The sequence below is a fragment of the Pelecanus crispus genome, chromosome 1, assembly GCF_030463565.1.
Source record: "Pelecanus crispus isolate bPelCri1 chromosome 1, bPelCri1.pri, whole genome shotgun sequence".
In the NCBI taxonomy this organism is placed as follows: domain Eukaryota; kingdom Metazoa; phylum Chordata; class Aves; order Pelecaniformes; family Pelecanidae; genus Pelecanus; species Pelecanus crispus.
This window is the reverse complement of record NC_134643.1, coordinates 143,362,259-143,389,355: the sequence shown is the minus strand read 5'-3', so window position 1 is coordinate 143,389,355 and position 27,097 is coordinate 143,362,259. Positions and strand designations below refer to the sequence as shown.

The following is a 27,097-nucleotide window of genomic DNA, read 5'->3' as shown; positions in this document are numbered from 1 at the left end:
CCAAAGGGTGCCAGGTAGTTTCCCAAACGCACACCACAGCTCACGCAGGCCGCTGCTGCCCTCCGCCCCCGCCGCGGCCCCACAGCCCGCCGGGCCGCGCCGCGGCCTGCCCAGCGCCCCGGCTTCCCGCTGGCTCTCCCCACGGGCCCGGGCACCGCCTGCTGCCGCGGGGAACCCCCCTTCCCCGGCCAGCCTAAAACTCGGTCTTCCCCAAACCGCTGCGCAGAAAGGGACGAGGCAGGACACCGCCCCGAACGCTCCTCTTTGCGAGAACCCCCCGCCTCTCCCCCGCGGGGCGAGGGACCCACCCCGGCCCGGGCTGCCCCGCGGCTCCCCGCCGCCGGACTACAGCTCCCAGCATGCCCCGCGGCCCCGCCGGCCGGGGCGGGGCGCGGCAGCCCCAGCCCGCCTCCATCTTGTGCGGCGCAGGCGCGGGCGGCCGCCCGCTCCTTTTGCTCGCAACAAACGCCGGTTGTTGCGATGTGTAAAGGAAAACCGCGGGGCTCTGTGCAGTGTGTTCTTTGCGCCTGCAGTAAGGCGGGCAGTTGAAATACTTCCTCGAGAAACCCTTAGCCCTCGTGGTCTGGTGGGGTGCGCTGTGGCAGGGGCTGCTTGGGAGCAGGCCGGGGTCTCTTCCCCCGGGTCACGCTGTCTCCCTGAGGGTCTCCTCTCCAGGGCCGCTCCGACTCCCAGAGGAGCCGTAAAACCGCCTTTCTTTCCTGGAAGCGATGCAGCGTCCTGGGAATCTCTTCAAAATATGCGGTGGGTCAGCTCATCCCCTGGCTCCCCGATGTTGACAAGCCGTGCTCCACTGGATGCTCCCAGCCCTCACCCCTATTCCCGTGCCTCGGCATTTGGGACGTTGAACCCAGAGACGCTGCGCCTGACACAGCCCTGCTGCCTTTGATTTCTTTTTGTAACAGACTTGCTGGATACAAGAGCGGATTTATATTTCAAGCTTTGCTAAAGCTGATAGATCTGTTTACGTGCTACACGTGACAGGTACAACTCATCACAGGTGTTGCAAGGGCAGTATGTACATGCATGCGCACAACAAGCACCATTTTCCAAGTGGATGTTGCTCTTTTTTTTTTGGTTTTGCACAGCCATTTGGCAGTCCTCGCTGTGGAGAACTCGGTACCTTTGAAAAACCCATGTTCTGCGTTTAATCTCCTTAGACCTAGGCATTGCCTGGGTAGCGCTATTACAGGGCCCGTTTTTCATAAACGTGCCTGCCTTTCTGCTCTGGGGGCTCCCTCTGGGTGGATCTTAGTTAAGCGTGGCCCACGTCCAAGTTTTTAAAAATCCCACTAGAGCAGGAGCTCTGGTGGGAGATCATTCTCTACAACTACGTGAAAGGAGGTTGGAGTGAGGTGCGGGTCGATCTCTGCTCCCAAGTAACAAGTGATAGGATGAGAGGGAACAGCCTCAAGTTGCGCCAGGGGAAGTTCAGATTGGATATTAGGGAAAATTTTTTCACTGAAAGGGTTGTCAAGCCCTGAACAGGCTGCCCAGGGAAGCGGTGGAGTCCCCATCCCTGGAGGTGTTTAAAAGACGTGTAGATGTGGTGCTTAGGGACATGGTTTAGTGGTGGACTTGGCAGTGCTAGGTTAACTGTTGGACTTGATCTTAAAGGTCTTTTCCAACTTAAGCGATTCTATGATTCTATCTGGCAAGGCCAGGGATCTGCTGGCAAGGATCATCTACAGCAAGGTGGCTCAGGGAGATAAGGGCAGACGCACACATGCGCATATCCAAGTGTGGGAGCAGGGAGAGGGGAGGCAGGGCAAAAACCGGACCTCAAACGCTATGGCAGAGCGCTGTATATATGTGTTGGGAAACCTAAGTGAGAAGAAATTTGCGTCAAAAGGCTTGAGGAGTAGCTTGGGAGGGAGCCATAATGAAAGTGGGCTGGGGTGAACTAGGAGAGGCTGAGACAAGACAAACGAGAAGCAGAGTCTGCAAGTGGAGACCAGTGGGGAGGAAGGGAAAGGGGGAATCTACGGAAGGGGGAGATACATAAGGCTGTTTGTGCAGAAATGGTGGGAAGCTCCTCTTGTGTGAGTACTCTTAACACCAGGTTGGTGTTAAGCACAAGTTCTTCTCCTTCCCCTGCTCCCCGCCCCCCCTGCCATTTTTTAAAGCATGGTAGTCAAGGAAGCAGCTTTGTTCTGCAAGTGTCCAGCACCATTTCCCTTTTCTTTGAAAGAAGGGAACTTCAGTAACACTTTCTGCCATTGACATTGCATCAATACATTTTTGGAGCCTGTTTCATAGCCTAAGCAGCAGTGAGCTCTGAATGATTTCAAGAACACTTCCTTAATTTCCTCACACTCTTTCTCTTCCATCAGTTGGCTTCTCCCGCTCCACCCTGTCTTAGCAGCAAGTTCGCAGGTTTTCCCACCAACCCCACTATAAAAAATATATAAGTTTTGAATGAAAAGAAATCGAGCGCTTGGTCCATTCTATCCCAGGGAGAAGTCATCCTCTCGGAATCTTGTTTTCTGGGCATCCCATATTGCCTTTTCCCTTCAGAAACCCTCTGGTAATACACTAGCAGCTCCCTGTTCTTTCCCATGGCATTCCTGCCAGTTTCCAGCTTTGCTATCAGCCTGAGAGACTGGAAGAAAGGAGGATTTAAAATTCTCTTCCCATTGGCACTGGACTAGTGTATGCTCAGTTGCACAGTTGCCTTTCTCTGTTTAGAGCCATCCACCTCCTGAACAGCTTTTACAGGAAAGCAACTTCAGAAATGCTAAATAATCACAAATTAACTGGTCTTTCTACAAGGCTGGCTAAGCACAGGCCTCCTGGCTCTGTCATGGTCTCGTGTAAATCAGAAACGCAGAACTGGCATCAAAACTGTGATGCCCTGAGGGAGCATCTGATAACATTGTGTGGGAAATTTCAGCATTCCCCTGACAGAACCCCAGTCCCTGCCAAGCATCGGTCAGCATAAAGTACATGGGCAAGAAAAATGTGAATTGATTTTGATTATTTCCACTATTTGCATGCTCTTTGAGACTCGAAGAATTTGAACACTGGAAAGATAAAACAAATTCTAGGTAACTGAGTTCTTAGTCCAACACCCTGTTTAGATCTAGTTTATTTTCTTGCAGGAAGGCTGAAAGACCAATAGAGAGGAAAACAAACCTTGAAGGGGGGGGGGGGTTTACAATGGATAAATAGCCATTTTGGGAGTAGAATCATAGAATGCTTTGGGTTGGAAGGGACCTTTAGAGGTCACCTAGCCCAATCCCCCTGCAGTGAGCAGGGACAGCTTTAACCAGATCAGGGTGCTCAGAGCCCCATCCAACCTGACCTTGAATGTTGCCAGGGATGGGGCCTCCACTACCTCTCTGGGCAACCTGTTCTAGTGCCTCACCACTCTCATTGTAAGAAATGTCTTCCTTATATCCAGTCTAAATCTACCCTCCTTTAGTTTAAAACCATTACTCCTTGTCCTGTCACAACAGGTCTTGCTAAAAAGATTCTCCCCATCTTTCCTGTAGGCCCCCTTTACGTACTGAAAGGCCGCAATAAGGTCTCCCCGCAGCCTTCTCTTCTCCAGGCTGAACAACCCCAACTCTCTGGGCCTGGCCTCCTAGGAGAGGTGCTCCAGCCCTCAGATCATCTTTGTGGCCCTCCTCTGGACCCGCTCCAGCAGGTCCGTGTCCTTCTTGTGCAGGGCGGTTCTTTGCTTAGTGGAGAACCCAAGAAACAGAGTAACGAATGGGTACCACCTGGTGATGTTTAGGGGGAGCAGCAAGGGAGAGAAGGGCTGCCGCTCTTCTCGGGGGGCACTTACGCTCCCCCGGCACGCCACTCGGCAGGCGGCCGCAGGCCCATGCTGAGGGGGCGGTGGGGCACCGCCAGCACGGGCAAGCAGAGCCGGGGGACTTGCCAGGGCCGAGAGCTGTCGCCTCACCCGGCCCAGGCTCCCCTACAGCCCCGGCCCGGCGGCTGCCCTGCCGCCCGGAGGGACGCATCCCCTCGCCACCGCCCCCTCCCGCCGCCGCTTCCCAGCCACCCGTGCCACGCACCCCCGTGACCGGCGGCGGGGCGGGCACAGGAGGGGAGGAGCGGGCAGCCCGGCCCCGCAGCGGCCGCCGCTCTCCCGCGGAGGGTAGGAGAAGTCGGGCGCGGCGCCCCAAGTCCCCCACTCCCGCCCGCCCTCCTCCGCCTGAGGCGCCGGGGCCGGGCGGGGCGGGGCGGGGCGGGGCCGGCCGCGGCACCTCCCCCGCGGGAGGGGGCGGGGCCCCTCTCCTTTGCGCCATGATGAACAAATGACCTCGCGGGGAATGAAATTTAAGTTCCACCGGGGGGAGAGAGTTCTCTGCTTCGAGCCCGACCCCACCAAGGCCAAAGTGCTCTATGATGCCAAGGTGACCCGCCGCGGGGCAGGGGCAGCGCCAGCGCCGGGCCGGGCCGGGCAGGAGGAGCGCGGGGGGGCGGGGCCGGCGCGGAGCCCGGCCCGCTGCCGTTGCCGCCGTTGCTGCCGTTAACGCTCCCCGCTGGGCGTCGCGCGCGCGCGCCCCCGGTCGCACCCCTTCCGGGTGCGGGCGGGAGGCGGAGGGGGGAAGCGGAGCGGGGAGGCGGCTCGGCCAGCGGCGCTGGCTGAGGGGAAACGGGCGCCGGCCCGCCGAGCGGGAGAAGAGGCCGTGGGGCGGCAGCCGCCCGCCGTCACGGGGCTGGGAGACAAAGCGAGGCGGTGCCCGTCCCCGCCGGGCCTCGGCTCCCCCCGTCCTTGCGCCGCCGTCGGCGCCCCCCCGGGCGTCGCGTCCCGGCCCCCCGGCGGGGCTTGGCTCTCTTCCCCCGCAGACACCGGCCCCTCACCCCGGGGGGGTGGGCGTAGCTCGGGTGCCCGAGCCTGTGGGGCTCCCCCGCCGCGGGCGGAGGCGTCCCGCTGCCTGGGTGGCAAAGAGGCGATGGGGCCTAGGCCGCCGGGGCCTTGCTTTCGCGTCTGGTAGAGAGCGGAGCCGCTGAGGGGCTCTGGAAGTGTCGGACTCGGTTCCCGCCTTCCGTTCTCGGCTGAACACTTGCAAAGTGATTCTGAAGTCGTGTTTTCATCCCTGCACTTCCGCAGCAGAGCTTGATTTATTCCCCCTCCCTGCTCTCCTGTGGCCTTCCAGAGGGGCTCAAATGGTACGGCCGGTACAGGAGAGTGTACAGAAATGCGATAGCAAGCCCTGAGTGGTGGACCATAAGTGTTGCAGTAAGAGGTGACTGACTCTCTTGGGCCTGGCCTTAAGATTAGTGATAGTAATTGTAGCGCTTTATGTAATTGTTTTAGGGTATCAGTGGGACATGAAATGATTTTTCAGTCCCAAATCATCTGTACCCTAACTTGGAAACAGAATTCTGGGGTTGGTTTGTTTGTTTTGTTACAGAGAGGGGTGAAAAGGGAGGTATTGCAACTGGATTCCTGACCAAATTCCTACTTTTTGCTGCAAGTTTGCTAGTTGTATGGATCAGGGTTTTTCAAACATCTTTGATCAGGAGCTCCACCTTCCTGTAATATTTTGGGCTGCTCTTTTGTTTGTGTGTGTATTCCTATGTTCTGACCGCCCCAACAGCTTTAATTGCCAGCCCTTGAGGTAACCTGAGTGCAAAAAATAATAATGCCTTCTTTACTTTCAAATACGCCAAACTTTAACATAACTGTCCTTGACTCCATTGATAGTTCTTAAATTCTGGACTCCCGAGTTAAAACATTACTGTAGCCTAGCCACTGGCTGCATCTGGAGGTACATTCAAGTGTAGGCAGAATGATTCCTTTGCTATTACTAGTCCTGATGCTCTTCTTAATGATCCACCTGAAAATGTCTGTTGAGGTGCAGGCCCTTTCAGACTGGCCCCTCTTACATGTGTGAAAGAGGAAGAAAACAAAGGCTCAGATACTCACAAAGCCTTTTAATGGTTTGTGGCTAAGATTCAGTGTTGTTCAAGAGAGCAGTGTTTCTGAGGTTCATATCTGTAGAACTCTGTTGTCTTCTGCTTTGAGAGCATGAAGAGATAGCACACAGGAGAAAATGTTAGTAGCCCAGATGCATATCTGCATATCCATAGTGTAATACCACATTGTTTTGCATCTCCCTTTGTCTGTCTTGAAAGCATGGGATGCTTGAGGACAGGACAAAGACGGTTAGCAGTCCCCAACTTTAAAAGTGTTCAACAAAAAAAGCTAGTTTTGCTGACCATTTAGTATAATCCATATCATCTGCTCATATCAATATTCACTGGCAAAATTATAGGTATATTTAATTTCTGTAATTAAACATATCTTTTTTTTTTTTCTTTGTGCATAAATTCCCTAAATACTGGAAAGCTCACTTTCTCTTAAGCTTTTTAATACATGCTATTCAATACTTGTTTCAGATTGTTGATATTGTTGTTGGAAAAGATGAGAAAGGCAGAAAGATTCCAGAATATCTGATCCATTTTAACGGTTGGAACAGAAGGTAAGAACCTGTATGCGTGGTTTCAGTTCTTCCATTTCCTATATTTTATTCTGCAAAGAAAATCATTGCACAAAATATCAAAGGGCTTTGATGTTTGCATGAGTATTTTGGGGTTTGTGAATGCCTTTAATATACTTGCTCGTGTTGACGCATTGGTCTGTATCCATAAATTTCAGTGGATCGGTGTGATAGCCATGAGTTCAAACTTTGAGATATCTGTCTTTGGCATATACTTGTGTCTCTAGGTTTCCATTAATAAAAGGCATTTATACTTTGTTAAATCTAGACCTGGAGTGTTTGGTTATCAAGGCCAGTACGTGAGTGCAGTCTCTGACTGTGATCTATAGCATGTGTCGTTGCTACAAACACTACTGCATGTTAAGTCAATGTTTGAGAGATTTTAGATAGCAACACAAGAGTTGAAGCCACGTGAATACAAAAGGATGCAAACCTTGTGATACAGATGTTGCTTCTGAATGATATTAGAAGAGTGCTTTTTAGATATAATGTATATGAATTCATTAGTAATCATGAGTGACATATATTCATAGCCGTTAATAATTTTCTTTTGACCTATCCTTAGCTGGGATAGATGGGCAGCTGAAGATCATGTGCTTCGTGATACAGACGAAAACCGCAGATTACAGCGTAAATTGGCACGGAAGGCTGTGGCTCGCATGTAAGAAATCCTTTTGGTCTCAAAATGAATGAGAGATTCATTTTCAGATTCAAACAGATACCTCCAGGTGTCTACAAGTGAGCTTGGCCTCTAAGCTCATGTAGACGGTAGATATCTACTCAGTACAGTCAGTGCATTCTAGAGAGCTACTCTACTCATACGAAGGTAGATACCTACATACTGTTATTAAACAACATTCTAAATGACTAACGCTTAATAACTGTGTTACTCTTAACTATTGCTGTGAAATGCCTCTGTGTTGGATCTACATCTTCCCAAAGAAATGTACTTGAAAAATAACTTTGGAAAACCTGAGGTATTTTTCAGCCAAAGGCAATAATCTAATACTGGTCGGCCATGGCTTGAGGATCTGCTGGAGAACACAAATATGAGGCAATGTGTGGACATTAAGGTATCCACTCTCAAATAAACATTGTCCAAATTATTTCAACATTAGTTAATGAAAATAACTCAAACACGTTTCCTGTGCATTTGCATGTAATGTAACTAGCTAGGATAAAGAAATTAAATAATATTAGCCAACTTTCAGTGAACCATTTTATGTTTTGTAGGAGAAGAAAGGGAAGAAAGAAGAGACGTTGCAGGTTGCCTGGTGTTGACTCTGTATTAAAAAGCCTTCCTGCTGAAGAAGATGATGAGAGTAGCGAAAACTGTGAGCTTGTTTTCATTCTTTGATAACTGGCATGATGCCTTTAACTTTTTGAGCTAGGGATACAGTGCATCTTGTAACTTGCTATTAGGATGACATGAGAGTATCACAGCCCTGTTTGAAATATATGGAGGCAGTCATGAAGAGTGAGCACTATGTTTCATGCTGAACATCTTTTAAATTATCTCCTTTCTTCTTGTGTTCCAGAGGCTTTTCCTTGTGTCACTTCCACTCAACTATTCTAATCAGTGATTTCAGAGCTTAATGCCGCTTTGTTTAGTGTTGTATTACTAGGTGCAAGAAGCCCTCAGTTTTCTTTGTTTGGTGTTAGGAAACAAGACACTTTCTCTGCTAGCATTTCTACATATTTTAGGGGGCAATCTTTTCTCTGAGTCTACCTGGCACAAAGGTCTGTTCTTGTCAGCTGACTGGCTGATTTCACTCTCAAGCCAGCTCTTTCATTTCATAGCATTTTTCTTTGTAGCTTGAAAACCAGCAGGAACACTGGCTGGCACTTAACTGATGTTCTGGCAACTGTCGCTGCACAGATCCAGATCTTCTGATTGAATGATTAATACCTTAATCCCCTGTTCAGAACTGAAGTCCAATAAAACTTGAAAAGATCTGTGAGTGTTCAGAAATGTAGGGAGCTTTTAAAAATGTTTTTCAATTAGAGAGGAAGCGAGAATACTTCCTGTAAACTTCTTGTCTCTCATGTTGAAAAAGTTTATAGTGTGCTGTATATAATACTTGTGTGTTTAATTCACTTAGAATTATTAATCATCATTAAATATAACAAGCTAATTGTGGGTTTTTTTGTTGTGTGTGGTGGTGTGGGTTTTCTTGGGGTTTTTTTTGTTTGGTTGATTTTTTGCATTGAGGTCTGAAATTGGTTATCCTCTGCAGTGTAATAATGTGAGATAAATATGTGAAATCTCTTTTACACAGCTATAAGTAGTTCTTCTTCTGATGACAGTGATGAAGGAACAGATGAAGAAATAAAAAGTGAAGAAAGTGACATAGAAGAGAGGACAGAAATGGTATATTCGTGAGCTCCTTAACTTAATAGGATTTAAACACGTGTATTTGAAACTCTGGAAGAATTGAAGCAGATGAAATACAGGCCATAGCTGCTTATTCAGCTGGAATTAAAAGCATACTTTTCTTACTGCTGGTGCTGACTGTGGTTGAGTTTTTGAAAACTATAGAAGATGTAATATTCTTTTAGAATTCTTTGATATTAATCTAAAAATACACATTTGTTTCTTCTCTTTCTACACATAAGGCTTATGTGGAGAAAACAAAGCAAAATAAATTATCCAGATTTGTGGGTGTTGTAAACTTTTACTGGTCTGTGCAGGTTGCACAAATCCTAATAGCAGCAGGATCTTTCTGGCTTTTGTATTTTACTGTGAAACAGGCATGTCAACTCTGGTCTTAAATTAAAATGTAGAAGACTGACTTCAGGAAAAAACATTATTTTCTCTACATTACTGAAAAGAAAAAGTACAGCGTAAACAGCTGTTCTGAAGGTCTGTGGAATCTAACTACTACAGTGTGGGTGATCAGAAGCAGCAAAACATAAGACATTTCTGTTCATTTTTTTGTGTTAAATACTTCAGCAAATGCTAAATTAAAAAATAAGTTTTAAAAAATGAATTTACAGATGACTTCAAAGCAGTATTGTTAAATTGCTTACAGTAAGGTTACTATCCACTTAAATATTTACTATACTTTATACATTTTATTTTTGTGTGACAAAACTTGGTTGTTTTCTTGTATCCTGACTACTGAAGTTCTTTTTCACTAATATTCATAAGCACAACCAATATATTGTTTCTTGCACTGGTCTGTTGTAGAAAGAAGAACAAGACACTCACACAAAAAGGGACATGGAAGAAAGAGCAATAAGCATAGAAATTCCTGAAGTCTTGAAAAAGAAGCTTGAGGAAGACTGTTACTATATTAATAGAAGAAAACGGGTATGAAATAAAAGCTGTGAAATGAATGTGCACGAGACGGGGGTGGAGGGCATCAAAAGTAGTTCTTGCATATAACAACTCCTGTTTCTTTGAACTTCATTGCAAAGGTGAGCTTAGACAGTATAAGGAACAATAAAGAGAGTGTAGGGAGCGGACTTCTCTATAGCTAAAACAGTGAGTTGTCATTATAAATGTAACATTTCGGTACCCAATTGTGTTTTAGAGCACAGATTGTTTTTTAAAGCTGGAAATGTAGTAAGCTTGTTAACCTGACCATATTTTTGTTTCTCCAGATGTTTGTAAAGGATTGATCAAAAAATGCAGTGTAAGGGTTCAAATTAATCACTCCTGAAATAACTTCATGCACTAGAGATTTACTAAACTAGTCAGTACATTACAGGCTCCTGTTTTAGCTTGGTATGCTTTCTAATTGTTTTTTGTAAGACATTAATTTGTTTTTTCTTTTTCAGCTAGTGAAGCTTCCTTGTCAGACAAATATAATAACCATCCTGGAGTCATATGTGAAACATTTTGCTATTAATGCTGCTTTTTCAGCCAATGAAAGATCTCGGCACCATCAGATGACACCACATGCTAATATGAATCTTCACTATGTGCCACCAGAGAAGAAGTAAGTAATCTTTAGTCCACTGCTATTATCACAAGAAGAATGACCTTGCATTCCGTGTTCTGTTTCAAGGCTGTTCAATTCTGTGAGCTTATAGTGGATGTATGTCTATTTATGAGGCTTAAAATATTTGACAGATACCTATAGAATCATGGGATCGTAGAATCGTTTAGGTTGGAAAAGACCTTTAAGATCATCCAGTCCAACCATTAACCTAACATTACCAAGTCCACCACTAAACCAATTAAGGGTAGAGTAGCAACCCCACGCCCCCTGGCTTGGTGGCTGTATCATTTATAATGAAAGTAAAAACTAGGAATCATTAAGGTTGGAAAGGACCTTTAAGATCATCAGTCCAATCATCAACCCAACACCACAATGCCCACTAAACCATGTCCCAAAGTGCCACGTCTATCCGGTTTTTGAACTCTTCCAGGGATGGTGACTTCCTCACCTCTCTGGGCAGCCTGTTCCAATGCTTGACTACACGTTCTGTGAAGAAATTTTTCGTAATATCCAATCTAAACCTCCCCTGGCGCAGCTTGAGCCCATTTCCTCTCGTCCTATCACTAGCTACTTGGGAGAAGAGACCAACACCCACCTCACTACAACCTCCTTTCAGGTAGTTGTAGAGAGCGATAAGGTCTCCCCTCAGCCTCCTCTTCTCCAGACTAAACAATATATAGTACAGTAACACTGACAATTTGTTTATCAGTGAGAGAGTCCCTATAATCTGAAAAGTCATTATGCAAAAGCATCAATATCCCCTTTTATCATGTAAGTTCTTGTGAATATTGTGCCTGTTTTGGAAGAATGTGTTGCTATTGTCTACGTGAAGAATTTTGTGAGCACTGAGAGAGTATCTAATATGAGCATTACCTGCTTAAATAAAACTGAACAGGTTCAGATTTTATAAAGGAGGAAAATTTTGTACAAACACTTATCGAGAGCTCCAAGTGCCCGTGATTTTTTTTTTAAATCAACATATCTTAAAACCTAGAGTCAATATGTAGGGAAACAATGTGTGTAGTAACACCAATCCTGTTTATTAAAAATGATTACATCTTAGTTGCTGTTTTCTCAGCTGAGCTGTATATTCTTCCATGCTACAAATGCAGTGTGTTAACACTGCATGTTTGCAGTGTGGGGTTCCCTGTCTGCCTCCCCCCCATATGTTAAAGATTCTCAGTATTAGATGAGACTGCTTCTTTATCTAAGTCTACACTGGGGTGAAATCTCGTATTTTATCAAAGATAAATCTTGACTTTTGTTACCATGTTTTATTTCAATGGTACATAATTATGCTATTCCTTGCAATATTTTGGTCTATATGAGTGTCTTGGTTTATATTGATGTCATTCGTTAGTTGACAGATTAATGATACTTTCCTTTTTTCTAATATAATCTCCCAAACAAGAAGTTAGATGAGATGTCAGAAATACGAACAGAAGGTTGTATGCACATTATTTTTAAAGGTGTATGGTTAAGTGACTTCCTTAGTAAAGAAGGTGCTTTAATAAGGAAAATGTGTATAATTTCAGTGATCCATTAAGTAGGAGAGATTCAGCTGACAACTTTATTGTTGCCCTTACTGCTCTAACACAGAAGGTAATTGACCTTCTCAGATGTGATAGAATTTCTGCACATGATGGTCCCCTGACCCAATTTATGTATGGTGTTTAAAGAAAAAAAAGGCAGTAGTTTTAACAGGTGGTATGGAATGGTAATACGAGGTATGGAATTTCTAACGTGGGTCATTGTGGTAGAATCAAATTACTGTTACGGTATACATATATGCACTTGAGATGTGAGAGATGACCTTCATAGAGGTGAGAGGTGTTGGAGGTGGGCTGGGCTCAGTGTTCTTGGTTCTGCTTGTAACAGCACATCTACTTGCCACCTAGTCTTTTACACAAGCCTAAACCTGAAATTGCTCATAACCAAAACACTACATTTAGAGGCTACTAGGAGCAGGCCATTGGAAACCGATCTCCAATGCAAATGTGTCTGTTGGTTCACTGGATATCTCTTAAGCACAGCCTTAACCGCATCTTTGCGGCTATAGATCAAATGCTGCGTGTGCCTTTTAGACAGATTCAATCTGTTGAATACTTACTTTCTCTAGCAGGTGCCTCTTTTTTGAGCTTAGTAAACTTGGAAAAATAAAATATATTTACATGAAAAACTATGTAACTTTATTTACTGTAAAGTTCATTTAATTAATCCAGTAGATAGTAATAGAATAGAACAGTTGTATGATTTTGTTTGACCTTATTAAGCAGACTTTTAATGTACTTGGCTGCAGTTACCAACAGCAATCACTGTCTCTCTAAGTATGCTTTTCATCGCTCATCATTACTTAGTGATGAAGTCAGCATATTGTAGTTAAGACACTAATGATCTGTATTCAAAGGGAATTTCCTACAACTACAATGAAAAATTTTGACGTGCAACTTCAAAATTCGTAATCCTTTTTTTTTTTTTTTCCCCTCTAGTGTTGAGCTATGTAAAGAGATGGTGGATGGGCTGAGAATAACTTTTGACTTCACACTTCCATTAATTTTGCTCTATCCTTATGAACAAGCTCAATTTAAGAAGGTGACTTCATCAAAATTCTTTCTTCCCATCAAAGAAAACTCAACAAATACTAACAGGTAGGTTGGGTATACAGGGTCTAATATTGCATATCTCCTGAGGAAAATGCAGTATGTTCAGAATAGGATGATTTTTCACAGACGTTGACTTAAAAATTGTCTTGATAAAATGTTGAACTTTTCTGTGAATTGTTTGCCTGAATTCAGGTTCTGAATTTCTGTCTGGTTAACTTCAAAAGAGGTTTGTACTGACTGGTGTAGAGTTACACTGCAACTTAATGGGGGGAAAAAATTTACACTGAAATGTAAATTTGTGTTCATTAGCTTTTACTATTTTCCAGAAGTATATTTATTTTCAAGTTTATTTAAAAGAAGGCCTCATCGCTTTGATAGTTGTTGGGAAGAGACTGTCTAATTTGAATAAGTATTTAACAAGATCTGTGAAACTAGAAGAATCTCTTTTGGGGGAAGAGCCCTGATCTCTTCACTTCTGTAAAGCTGCCTTTATTTCCTAGAAATCAGGAGGAGCTTTCCCCAAGTCCTCCTCTGTTGAATCCACCAACGCCTCAGTCAACCGACAGCCAGCCTACAACAGGGGAGCCAGCCACGCCAAAAAGGCGAAAAGCTGAACCTGAAATTCTGCAGTCATTGAGACGTTCTACACGCCATAGCTCTAACTGCGACAGGTTGTCGGAAAGCAGTGCTTCCCCACAACCTAAACGACGGCATCTTGAGACCCCAGCTTCTATGCCAAAGCTCTTCTTGCATTTGGAAAAAAGTAGGTTTTGCTCTTTAAATTGTTGCTCTCAACAAGAATTTTAAGTCCTGTTCTTTTTCTTTTTCAATGCTGTGTGGACTGTGCACTGAATGATTGAAGTGGGGAATCATTGCTTTTTGTATCAATTATTCATCTCCGAGGCCTTAATACGACAGGGAGAAATACAAAGCAATATTCTCAGTACTTCTCAAGAGAATTCAAGGAGCTGCTTTTCTGTGAGACCACTTTAGGATAGCATTTACTGAGTGCCAGTGTTTAAGACTTTAAACATTTTAGCAGCAGGCCTTAGTTATGTTTAATTGCTTATAGTTCCATAAAATGGGTAATAATATCTATTTCTGATTTCTTTTGTTTTGTTTTTCCTTCTCTTTTGAAGAAACCCCTGTCCATAGTGGATCATCTTCACCTATAACTTTGACTCCTAGCAAGGAGGGGAGTGCGGTTTTTACTGGCTTTGAAGGTAGAAGAAACAATGAATTGAATGAGGTAACAGATTTTTATGTTACTGTCCTAGATTCAATGATTAAAGGTTTTGTGGACCTCACAGTAGGGCTGTGTGAGAAAAGGTTTTGTTTCTATTACTTAATTCATCTTTAATTTTTGAAGTTCTGTACAGACTACATTATTTATGATGCTATAAAGACTTCATAACCAACATTTTCATGTGTTATGTTTAGGTTCTGTCCTGGAAATTGATGCCAGAGAATTATCCACCAAGTGATCAACCACCACCTCCCTCATATATCTATGGATCTCAACATTTGCTACGGATGTTTGGTAAACTGATGCAAAACTCTGTGCTCAATGAAAATTGCTTTGGTTTCTTTTTTTCTTTTTTTTTTTTTTTTTTTTTTTCAGTGACCGTATCTGTGTGATTTTCTGTTTGCTTTATTGCATTTAGTTTTATTCTTGGAGACAAGTACATTTTAACCTGTTTAAAACTCTTAGGCTGTTCATAAATTTGCTTATCTTTCACTAGGTCTGCAAGCCTTCATTTAACATGAGCAAACAAGCATTACTTCCAATACACTATAAAACATAATTAAACCAAGCAGCATTCACTTTCTCAGCATGTTTCTTTTTAGTAAGGCTGTGAAAGATCACTGTGTAACTTGCAAAGAAAAGTGGAGGCTGAAGGGAGAAGAAATTTTTATATTATTCTTTTCTGTATAGTAGATAAAAGTAGTTAGAAATTGCTTTTGCAAGAACAGGTGTAAACATTCTTTCTCTCTTTTTTTTAAAATTTATTTATCTTTTTTTTTTTTAACAGTAAAGCTACCAGAAATACTGGGGAAGATGTGCTTTCCTGACAAAAACCTAAAGGCTTTAGTAAAACACTTTGAAATGTTTCTGAGGTAATGTGACATAATGTACCACAGCAGTGTTTGCATTGTTACATAGATCTGAGTGTCCTGGAATGACAAAGAGTTTTTAAAATAAGATGCTCATCTTCCATAACTACAAGAGTATGATAAAATTAATGTAAGATTTTAATAATAACAATTTGAATAAAGATTAATACAAGATTTTTGATTCTGTAATTCAGATTGAAGGGAACCTGAACTCATTACTTAAAGTTTTCATAAACACAGCAATAGAGAACTGAAGTATAAAAGTTGATTTGCTAGTATGTATAGAATGACAAGTTTGACTTTGGTTAAGAAGTACGTTTTATAAAGAAATATAAACTCTGCATTGTTATTTTTGAGAGCATAATCTGAGAGTTTTGATGTTGCATTGATACTAGCAGGGAGAGAACCTTGTGGTTTAAAACATGTTTTTAATTATGGTAGTTTTTAAAGAAAAGTCTGTCCTAGCTGAGATTTAAACAGAAAAGTTTCTCTGTTACGCAGTGCAGTGGCCTGTAGGGGTACCCAAACTCTTTCTGACCTTGTTAGCTCCATGGCTGGAGTCAGGATGGTCATACCTGCATCATGACCGATCAGCTTTGTTTGTCAGGTACTCTAGTTAATATCTCTGCATGACATTGTGGTGGTAGTTAGGTATCTAGTGTGGCACTGTATTGTGCAGCATCAATACAGTGGAAAATAAATTTGCCAAGGAAAGCTTACAGGGGCAAGTGTTGTAAATGGTAAACATCGTGAACAAATGTGGAACTCCTAACTTAATTTTGGTCAAAGACTCTTTAAGTAGCCACTGAAAAGTAACACAACGTGGCACTAGCATGCCACATGTCCAAAGTCCTGTTAGCGATCAGGGAAAGTTATAAAATGCTTTTACTTTAGTTGTTTGTTGAAAATAAAAGATGTCTCAAATGTCGAAGTTTCTACAATACAAAATTTTTCTCTTGAAACATTTAATTTTTAAGGTTTTTACCGATTCCTTTTTACATCTCTATTTTGTCAGATCCTTTAGTATTCAAAACATCTTGAAGTTAAGCAGGACAGCATTAGTGCTTATTGTTGGAAACCTGTTTTTGCTTGGAGTGAATATTATTTAGGGTGCTTAACTCACTGTGGACCAAATCAGTTTTTATCAGACCTCTGCCTTTTCAGATTCTTCTGTGTTGGTCAGAGCAGGTCTCTACTCTTTAGCATCTTAAATGCATTTTCTTCATACCCATTCTATGGATGAGCTGTGGTAGAGTGGAATGGAGGGAAGGAGGAAACATGTTCCCCACCCACCATGCAAGTAGGGAGGTGATTAAACTGGAAGTTCTAGTGGTAGTATACATACGTGTCTTATTTTTTCCATCTGACCATCTTGTTGAAATGTGCAGTGATCTATAAATAGAAATTAAAAAAAAGAAATCAGAAGATGTCTCCACATCAGCATTTTTAGGTCATACAGAACTGTGCTTTTGAAGCAGATATCTCAGTAGTTCCTGCTTACCATGCTTTGTGTTGTGTTGCAGAGTGCTCTGAGTACACAAGCTGGATTCCTTTTGGAAATACTTAAACAGAAGTGTGCTCCAGTACTAGGGGATGTTCAGTCCTCAAGACCAGACTACAACTAAACCGAAATGAGCCCCCCAAGGCAAGCATAGTGTGGATATCTCATGTCTGGTACAACAAAGTATTGAAGGGCTGTGTGTTTTTTCAAGTGCTTTCTAAGCCAGTGTCATGTATGTTTTGCTGATGCTGTTCTCAAGGTTTCTTTCCTATGCTGAAATACTGATTTCTATGGTTTTGTCAGAATTGGTCACATTGAGAGCCTTTCTGAAAAAGCTTCCAAGTGACAGTTACTGCTGTAGGAAGCATTCGATCTTGGGTAGCTTTGTCATAAATATTCTTCTTAGACTAGTGTCGTGGCTTAGCCCCAGCCAGCAGCTAAGCAGCACGCAGCCGCTCGCTCACTCCCCCTACCCTGATGGGATGGGGGAGAGAATCGAAGGAGTAAGAGTGAGAAACACTCCTGGGTTGAGATAAGAACAGTTTAGTAATTGAAATAAAGTAAAATAGTAATGATAATAATAACAATACAATAATGATAATAATAATACACAAAGCAAGTGATGCACAGTGCAATTGCTCACCACCCACTGACCGATACCCAGCCAGTTCCCAAGCAGTGGTTGCTGCTCCCCGGCCAACCCTGCCCCCCCCAGTTTCTATACTGAGCATGACGTCATATGGTATGGAATAGCCCTTTGGCCGGTTTGCATCAACTACTCTTGCTGTGCCCCCTCCCAGTTTCTTGTGCACCTGGCAGAGCATGGGAAGCTGAAAAGTCCTTGACTAGCATAAGCACTACTTAGCAACAACTAAAACATCAGTGTGTTGTCAACATTATTCTCATCCTAAATCCAAAACATCACTATGCCAACTATTAGAAAGAAAATTAATTCTATCCCAGCCAAAACCTGGACAACTAGTTTCCTTACCTGTGTATTTAAATAGGTAACATAGAAACCAATGCAAATTATTAGACCCTCCCTCCCTGCCCCCCCCAATATGTATTCATGGGGCTTTAGGACGTCTTTCACTTGCGTATTTCTTTCATTGTCTCATATGTCATTGGAAGTGGTCAAACGATTACATTTTCTAGAAACTTGTTTAGACTTGATTTTTGTCACAGAAATACTTCTGCATTATCTGTTTCTCATCACGAGAGAACTTGAGGCTGAGGTGACATCTTGTGCTAGTTCTTCAATTTTCACATTCTGTCTTTCCCTTTTTGGGACTGAAAGGATTAATGGATGTTTATTAAAAATATTTTCTATCAGTTCTGTTCTAGTTTACCTTTTGAAAAGTAAGAACTGTTCTACAGTCTACACATTAGGTAATAGCAGACAGTTTACTTAAGACTGCCTAATTTCCTTCAGTGAATTGCTCTTGAGTGACAAGCTGAAGTACTCTCCTTTTCTTTATTTTTCTAATAGCAGATAAGGGATTGAAGCTGTCTGTTCATGTTAATAAAACTGTTTCTGTAGAGTAGTCCAAGCATAAGTAGCTTATGTATTTTAAAATAACTTTCATGTGGTACACAACTGATTTAGTTCTGGCATAGATACTGATTTAATTTTGAATTATGATTTTATGGCGAAAATTTACAGTTTCATTTAACATTTGTACTATTAATCTCATGTGGGCTGAGAAATTGAGACTTAATTAATGTAACACTTTGTCTGGAAGCTTGTTTTATTGAGTTTACTCAGTACTTGATAGATGCATTAAATTCGCTTTGAAATGCTACATGGGTAATGTTTCCCAGTCATGCCCTCAGATTGCTGCTAGACAAGATTGATCTCAGCTTCCGAGACAACATAGATTTTTAAGGGATGTATGAAATACATCTTTGAGTTTCATACTAAGTAGAAGCTGTACCCTTTGTGCTTAGTGCAGCTTTCTACAGGTATCATAATGAAAATTTCTTCATGGAGAGCATGAAAGTTGATTTCTCATTTGTAGAATTTGCAGAAGTAAAAAAAATTAGTTTCTCAAATTAAGTATAAAACCCTTAGGCTTCAGCTCAAATTATTTAGGTCTGAAATAATTCATAATACTTGCAGAAGAATAACAGTCTGAAATGGACTTCAGTGACAAACTCGGTTTCACTGAATTGCACTCACAGTTTGAATTTAGTCTTCAGGAGCAAGCAGTGGAAGCTAACACAGTAACTGGTGCCTACTAACTGGTAATCTTACTAGCAAAGGACCCCTGATTAAATCTTCCTGCCTGTTAATAGTTTTTGAGATAGAGCATTTAATTAAAAATATGGCTGAAATAATAAAATTGGTTAAAAGGCAGTATTTACTCTATGTGCTGTATAAGATGACTTCTCTGAATTGTGAGGTGCCTAGCATGCCTACGGATGCTGCTTAAGTGATGAGAAATGATAGCCAAGGTGGTGTCAATTTTTGTTCTGCTGTTTCCATTGATTTGAACACAGCCTTGACTTTTAAAACTGTTTTGGGATCAGAGAGGTCAGGACTGTTGACCAACAGGAGATACTTACAAATTCCGAGAATATAACATGTCTGTTTTCAGAATAGCAAGACCCATCTTCACTGAGGTAATTTCAGTCAATGTCGTTTGCATTATAGGGGAAAAAGCAAAGCAAAATGGTACAGCACTTCAGAAAGCCACAGGTATTTGACTTTCATGAAATACAGAAGAATGAGTAAGTGATGAAATATTTCTAAAACAATGCTTCTAAAAATTCTAATGCACTTTTCCAGATGAGGCCAATATGTATTTCAGATTATGGAAAGCTGCATTCTTAATGATCAAATCTTTGGTTTGGTTAAAAACCCATTGATATTTCAAACTCAGTATATCCTGTCAGTTGTCTCTTTCATTTTAGATCTCATTTTTTTCCTGATGTTTTACAGCCTGCTTATATCTATTGTGCCACTCTGCTCCATGGGTAGAAAAGTATTTTAGTACTGTTGAGTAGTTTCATTATATATAATTGCAGTGTGAATTATGACCACTAGTCTGTGCTAATGTGCAGTTAATGAGAGGTTATTAGTGGCTTTCTGAGAATGAAAAAATGAAGCATTGCGCGTGGTGAATGGAATAGAAAACATCTTTATTTAGCTGAAGTTGCTTGTGATGGAGTGCCTGCTCATTGTGACTTAATAAAGTTGCAAGATGGCAAACGATTAAAAATCACTTTTTGAAAGATCACAAAGAATGCAGTTCTGCTCCTGTTTCTTATATTGATTCGGGCTTTTCTATTTGCCTCTCAATTTTGGGATTAACCTGTTACTTGACAAGAAGTACTTGTGCAGCATAGCAATTACAACACACTAGAAAACTTTATGGAATCGGAGCTTAAATGTGAGAAAATCAAGGTTCTGAATGTAAATGGACAGGTGTGGGTTTAGAGGTACAGACAGGTAAAGGAACTTTTTTTTAAAGTTTTGAAACACTTTGAAATGAAGGAATTGTACTTGCACAGTGAATGTGTATGCCTTATTTTAGGGCATTACTACCACTCTATTTAGGCTTCGCTGTATGCATTGAATTGGGTAGAAAGGTAACTGGCATTTTGGGTCCTCTCAAACTTTTGGCACCTTTATGTTGAATGCTTCTTAGTCAATGAGTACCTGGTATTGTACAGGTTCTTATTTTCAGTAGGCTTTTATTGTCTGGTTGGTTTGCAGAATCTGCTCATGTGTGCTTATTGTTCTTGACTAAGGTTTGATTGCTTTGTCAAAAATACTTCCTGAAACTGCACCATGTGGATTGCTTGTCTTCCTTCTGCTTAGCAAATCATCAGGTGGCTGGGTATTTGAGTGAGCATATTCCTAATCATAATTGCAGAGGCTTGGATCATGCATCTAAAGTGAGAAGTTGCCCAAAATATTTTAAATGTGTTATGGTAGCTTTTTTTAGAAACAATTGATTCTGGGATCTGTGCTGGCCTTGCCACAAGTGGGTCTTCATCCTCAAGACCAACCAAGGACTCCTGTATTGACCTCTTGTAGGACTGTTTTCCCAAAAGGTCTACTAGAAGTTACCACTTTTAATTTTCACTCATTCAGCCTGATTCCCAGCAATGTTACGTTGGCACCTTGGCACCTTCAGAGTTCTCTGTACTAGCCCTTTAAAGGCCAAGGAAGATGATCTTGGTTTCTGTATGTGGCTGAGTGACAAGAGTCCAGTCAACAAAACAAGCCTGTTTGATCCTCTGGAATGGTTCTTGAGACACTGGGTATCAGAATAAACATCTGAAACTTTCACTTCCCTTGTTCTGTTGACTGCGCTGGGGTTATGATGAACTTTGTGTTGGCAAGCTTTTGCCCTGAACAGCCTTCCAGATGAAGACATGCCCGTCAATTGGAGGGGGTGGGTGGCAGGTGGTGGCACGCACTTTTGTGTGAAACTAAAGCCTTTTAGCTTTCAAATCCTGCATTTGAGTAGTAGTCTGGGAGAGGAGATAGCTTCTTAATCTGCAGATGACATTTCTTTTGATGAGGTGACTCAGAGTTAGGACCCATCATGCTCTTCAAGCAAATTCCTTTAGATAGATCATTACAGTTGCCTTTCAAACAGCATCTAGCCCAGGCCGCTGATCTCATCAAAGCATCTGCTTACATTCTAGAACTCTGTAGAGAAAGTAAGATATCACCTTCCTGGAAACTTTTCCTTTTAACTCTGTATTCTTATACCTTTATGGCTTCTTAAAATTACTAAGGTTTTCCTTTCTTCATAACTTTCACACTTTTCAGGCTGTCCCTGAGTTTATTCATGTGATGGTAGCTGATGTTTAGAAGAATGTTTTTCTTTATGCAGAGACTGTTCAGGTAATAGGTTGATGCTGCCAAGACAAGGACGTTTTCGCTACCAGATGACACTCTTAAAACTCATATTAATTCAGTGACTCTGAGAAGTGTTCCTGACATATGTATGTCAAGTGGCCTTTTAATGTGGATAACGATAGTTCTATGCCTCCTTTTGGTAGATGGAAATGGGCTTAAGCTGCGCCAGGGGAGGTTTAGACTGGAAATTAGGAAAAATTTCTTTACGGAAAGGGTGGTCAGGCATTGGAACAGGCTGCCCAGAGAGGTGGTGGAGTCACCATCCCTGGAGGCGTTTAAAAAACGGGTAGATGTGGCACTTCGGGATATGGTTTAGTCTGGTCTACCCTTGATTAGTCTAGAGTGGGCTTGGTAGTGTAGGTTAATGGTTGGACTGGATGATCTTAAAGGTCTTTTCCAACCTAGATGATTCTATGATTCTATGATCTGCCTGTGTAACTCTCAGCCAGATGGTAGTATATTTGTGAGGCTATTGCTTGGAGTCACCTGAGGTAAGCTTGCTTAGAGACTGCTGCGCTTCAAGATCAGAACGTAAGAATTCTTCAAGCTAGGTTGCCCACTTGTCTGTTTCCCATGTCTCTGTCCGCTCTCGTCCTTTTTGAAGTGTTGCTATTCTAGGAACCTGTGGTAGAGAGGGAATAGCTGCATTGTGCCATGTTACTTCTGTGTTCTGAGCATGAGTGTAAAGCATAAGTATTCTTTTTGTGGGTGCTAATGGTGAAAAATGTGTGCAGTGTTAACATCAGGATGTTTGTGTGGACTGTGCATCTCAAAACTGGGTTACTTGTAAGCAGTTCCACTGTGTAGGTGTATGCATATGAACTCTGTAAGAGGTATAAAAATGAAAAACACAATAATGCAACAGGTGACTGAATTTATCAGATTTGTAAGTTAAAAGTAATGAAACAATTTCTGAATACTAAATAGCAATTTGCTTTCTGATCTATAACTGAACATTGGCTCTGGTCGCTAAGTATAGCTCTGTTTTAAATCTTGGCTCATGACTTGCAGGTGCCAGTGTAATTGATCTTTGTGCTATTTCAGCTTTTCTAAGAGCAAAGCATTAGTGAAAATATCCAGTAGCTAAGAGTCTTATGAGACTCCTAGTATTTCTGTGCCAGCTTTCTGCACTGCAGTGTAGTTTGAATAGAAAGCAGCTTCAGAAGGGTCACTGCTCTTTGTATACAGATACACAAGGGACTAGGACAGAAGCTGGCCTTGTGCTCTTCTGCCTGTTTCCTGCCGCTTCTCCACAGAAGGTAACTTGTATTTGCTAGTTCTCTGGGGTATTTTGCTTTTCACAACTGTTATGTTAAGAACAGAGAGAGATGTCCAGCTGACTGCGTGCATTCTGCCTGCTTTTTTTTTTTTTTTTTTTTTTGAGTTGTAGCTGTGCTGCAAGCATCTCAGCTAAAATTTCTCATCTTTATCAGCTGTCATTGTAGCTTGCACCAAACTGGCATTTATGACTGATCTGAAGCAAAAGTCAGGAAATTTGTAAGAGAAAAAGAACCCGTTTCCCATTACTTGTCCTTAAAATTGCTGGAACTATCAGCTACCAAATGTCCTCTGAAGGTTCCTTTGTTTTGTTGATGTTCTTTTAAAACATACTCTCTCGTATGATCTAGCTCTTGGTACTGTGTTTTATGGAACATTATCCAATGACATTAAGAATTTGATCGGCCCCTGTAGGTTATTTATCTCTTGAGGTTATTAACGTATGTTAATGAAGAATTATTAATTAAAATTCCATTTGTGGCTCATCTTAATCTTGTGTAATCTAAGTGTGTTGAAAGTTAGACTCAGTTAAGTTTTAGGCCTTATCACACTTACTTCATACCAACCCCACATATCCCAGAAAGTGATTTGTAGCTAACTGCAGTCAGAGGTCATAGCAGTTGATGACTCAGATGCTTTATTTGCTCCTAAGTTGCTATAATTTCAGTACTCTTTTGTAGTGGTTTTCCTGGAGTTAGGGGGGTGTGTGTGTAGTGCAAATGAATGGCGCATTTCAGTGAAGATTAGGAGGATCTGATTGTGTGAATTGTTTGTGTTTCTTTGGATTACTTTCTAAGGAGTATCTCTATCTCATGAAAAAAAAGCAGTTTATAAAGTATTAGAGCAATTTATGGCCTGGTAGGCCTAGAAAAGTAGATGGTGAATGGTTGTAATGACAAGGGCTAGTAAATCGCTAAGTAGTGTGGTTCAAACTATGTTAATCAAATATTGGTGGTTCTAGTCCAGACTCATCCTACATTTTTTAGTTCTGCTTCATTCTTTTGCCAAAGATTAAGTAATTTGGATTCATTGCTTAGTAGTTCATTGCATTGGTTGTGACTGTCTTTTGTTCTTTCAGAGGAATATATGTCACTGCTTGCTTTTATTTCATTTATTTAAATGCATTTATTTCTGTAAGAAATCTGTATAATGCAACTGTAACATGCTGTAATATTAAAAATGATTTTTTTGATTTAGCAAAAATAGTTTTAATGCACTTCTTTTTTAAACTATCTCTCAACCCTAATTATGTAATCCTTTTTGCTTTATGCTATTTCGTAAAATTGGAAGCTGCTGCTGGACCCAGGAAGAAACTAGCACAGTATGAATACTTATAAGTAAATGTGTGCTAAAGTATTTAATGCACTTAAGATTGCGTGAATGAAGACTGTGTGGAACTTTAAGTTTACTTAGCCTTTACGCATTTATTATGATAGCTTATGTGGTGTCAGTCTGTGGCAGAGACAGTTGGATCCTTGCTTTAAATACAAGAGAGAACTTTCTCCCTTCTGGCAGTACCTGCCTAGCTGAATACTGCCAGAAATTATGTGCTTGATTAGGCACTGTTACGTGTCGTGTAGCGGAGCCTTTTCTGCTCAGTTCCTTAGGTAATGTTTAAAAACAAAACCAAGCTGCCCTTTGATCTTCTGGAAGTGTATTGGTTGTCCAGCCAGTCCACTTGCATGTCTTAAACTTGAAACATTTACATCAGAAACAACCCTAGGTCCCTCTATACTGTTAATTACAGAATTCCTATGAAATAAGCAAGGATGGAGGAAGTTGACAAAGTGCCTTCTAGATAAATGGTGACACACTGAAGTGTTGATTTCTTCTAAAAAAGCTTATATTTCTCACTGCTTTTCCTAGAATTAGTAGGATGTAACCAGTTATTCCTCCAGTTTGGCACTTGTTTGATGCCCATGTTTAAGTACGAGGATTGTGTGTGTCTGAAAAATCAACCTTTTATCTGCATTTTTGTGCTGTAGCCTTTCTGTATGAGCTCTCAGCAATTAATATATTCCTGATTAAATGTAGATTGCCTTATATAGAGTATCTTGTCAGTATTCTTTGATGCTTTGGCTTTCTTAAGATCAAAGGACATGCCTAGTTTAGGCAGTGTAGCTGTGAGGTTGGAGAAACACTGTGGTTTTAATTGCATTCACCTGTACTTTTTTCAATTTGGATTTTCTATGTCCAGAGTATTGGTTATGCAAAACTGATGTTTTTAGCTTCCAATACTGAAGTCATCTCCCTAGCCAGTGGTTCTTGAGAGAAACCAGATTCTGCAAATGATGTTGTTTCCGTTGCTTCCTACTCTAACTCAAACAGCGAACCTGTAGCTAACATTTTGCCATGTTTATCGGTGCTGATCTTTTATATCCAGGTATTTTTGAAGGCCTGTGGTTTTTTCTCAAGTACAGCTTGTTCGTGTACTTCAGGGTTTAAGAACCATTTTGCCCCCATTTGTATAGCCAGTATCTTTGTATACAAAGGAAGGAGTGGAGAGCTTATAGTAATTTTAGCTGTTTGTCACTGGTGTTAGTAGCAGCACTGTTTATTTTCATTTTCAGTCTTAAACCAAAGAAAGAGTTGTATGTTAGCAGAGCAGGAAGACATGATCAAATAATTGGGTGCTTGGCTGTTTGAATACTATTAGAAGACCAGCCTGCAGAAATCTGAAATTAGGGAACTGGATTTGCAAAGGATGCTCATTTGTCTTTGAGAGCCATATTTAAATCAGATACTCATGAGGGGAGGAGACCCTAACTGCACAGGTACATGAAAGAAGAAATCATAGCTTTATTTACCTTAAAAGATATGGTTTGACTTAATGGTTACTGGCCATTTGTATAAGATACTACATAGGGATAACTGAAAATCCTGGTTTTGACAGAAATGAAAATAGTATGCTGAGCAGGTGACTGACAGGAGCTGCAGAAAGATCTCTTCACTTTGTTTTTTTTTTCTTCTGTGATAGTTCTTTGCATTCTTTTCTGAGTGTAGCTTCAACTTTTGGATTTTTTTTTTAATTGAGCCTGAGCAAATTTTTTTTAATGCTATTTGGATTTGAGAATGATAGGGAAGGCTGTTTCTCACTATGTAAAACTTGTAAAAATAGGGCAAGCTTTTTGTATGCCAAATTTCAAAGTGTAGTAATTCTTAATTCCCAGGCTGTGGTTTTGCTGAGCTTAATTAAATTGAAAATAGCCTTTCTCTTAAATGTTTCATGTTCTGTACTTTCTTTGGTGTGCTTTCTTCTCAGGTTTTTAGCAGAATACCATGATGATTTCTTCCCAGAATCTGCTTATGTAGCTGCATGTGAAGCCTACAACAGTACTAAAAATCCTCGGGCAATCTACTGAAGCTGTTAATAAAGATTAAATCCTACTATATGTAGCCTATGACAATGCTATTTTGCCACGTGGCTACAAGATGAAGATGAAAAAGGAAATAAAACAACTTCTGGAGTTGAAGAAATAGGGCAATGTCTTCTGTGATGGTTGGATTACTTGAGTGGAGAACTTCTTTTCAGAGATGTGTATAGACTGCGTTCTGAGTTGCTTAGAGGACTGAATATAACTCTGACTCCAGATGAATGAAGAAGACTTCCTCTGAATTCTAATGCATAGGACTGCTAAAAAGGAGAGGAGGCAAAAGCAGATGCATTAGCAACAGGATATTTTCATGAAGATAGATCATCATGCTGTGTTTCATTTTAGCTCAACCTCTCCAGACGGAGTAATAAGACTTGACTACACAGTTACATGAAGAGAATGCATAACTGCTATCTTAAGGATTTTTTTCCTCACAAATTGCACTTCATTTTGTGGAACTGTTGTGATAGAAAAGATTGCTTAATGTAAAGGTGTTTCTGCTGTTTGGCTAGCATGACATCTGCCTCAAGAATGACTTTGTTGCTTGAATGAAAGATGTGTTGCTTTGCATTTTGCGAAGGTGTATATAGCCCTTTTCATGCTAAGACTGCCAGAGTTCCAAGGAGAGCATACGTTGCCAGTGATTCAACATTTTCTTGGCAATAAATGATTTCCAGAGCCATTATGAAAGAACTGATTCTCTACAAGTAAGCAAAGTCAATAAAGTGGTGGCAGTTTAACTGGCAAACACTTCTGTTCTTAATAAAGTTCACAGTGGCTGCTGTGTAAATGTGTGATTTTGACTAAAACGTCTTGTTTGTGCTCGACTAGTATTTTTGAGATTGCTAAGTGTGCATATAACAAGAGGTGGGAGCATTGACAACATGGGGAGAGAAGCCCTTTCTGTATCATTGGGTTTTCTTC

At 41.5% G+C, this 27,097-nt stretch overlaps 1 protein-coding gene across 6 annotated transcripts; it reads left to right on the top strand.

The window, feature by feature from the left end:
* The first annotated feature begins 4,241 nt into the window (after positions 1-4,241).
* On the top strand, positions 4,242-26,435 carry MSL3 (MSL complex subunit 3). 6 transcript variants are annotated; one of them, XR_012831329.1, is made up of 14 exons: positions 4,242-4,385; positions 6,379-6,461; positions 7,045-7,140; positions 7,713-7,813; positions 8,759-8,850; positions 9,670-9,792; positions 10,263-10,423; positions 12,916-13,074; positions 13,530-13,792; positions 14,169-14,278; positions 14,470-14,569; positions 15,063-15,147; positions 16,668-16,789; positions 26,062-26,093. XR_012831329.1 is itself a non-coding variant. In XM_075716888.1 (13 exons), exons 1-13 carry the CDS (start codon positions 4,287-4,289, stop codon positions 26,159-26,161), a joined length of 1,572 nt encoding a protein of 523 aa, XP_075573003.1. In that variant the 5' UTR covers positions 4,242-4,286; the 3' UTR covers positions 26,162-26,435. The 6 variants fall into 6 exon arrangements, 5 of the variants coding, with proteins under 5 accessions (XP_075573003.1, XP_075573012.1, XP_075573027.1 ...); XM_075716888.1 differs by lacking the exon at positions 16,668-16,789 and having other exon boundaries at positions 26,062-26,435; XM_075716897.1 differs by lacking the exon at positions 26,062-26,093 and having other exon boundaries at positions 16,668-16,793.
* Positions 26,436-27,097: the final 662 nt, after the last annotated feature.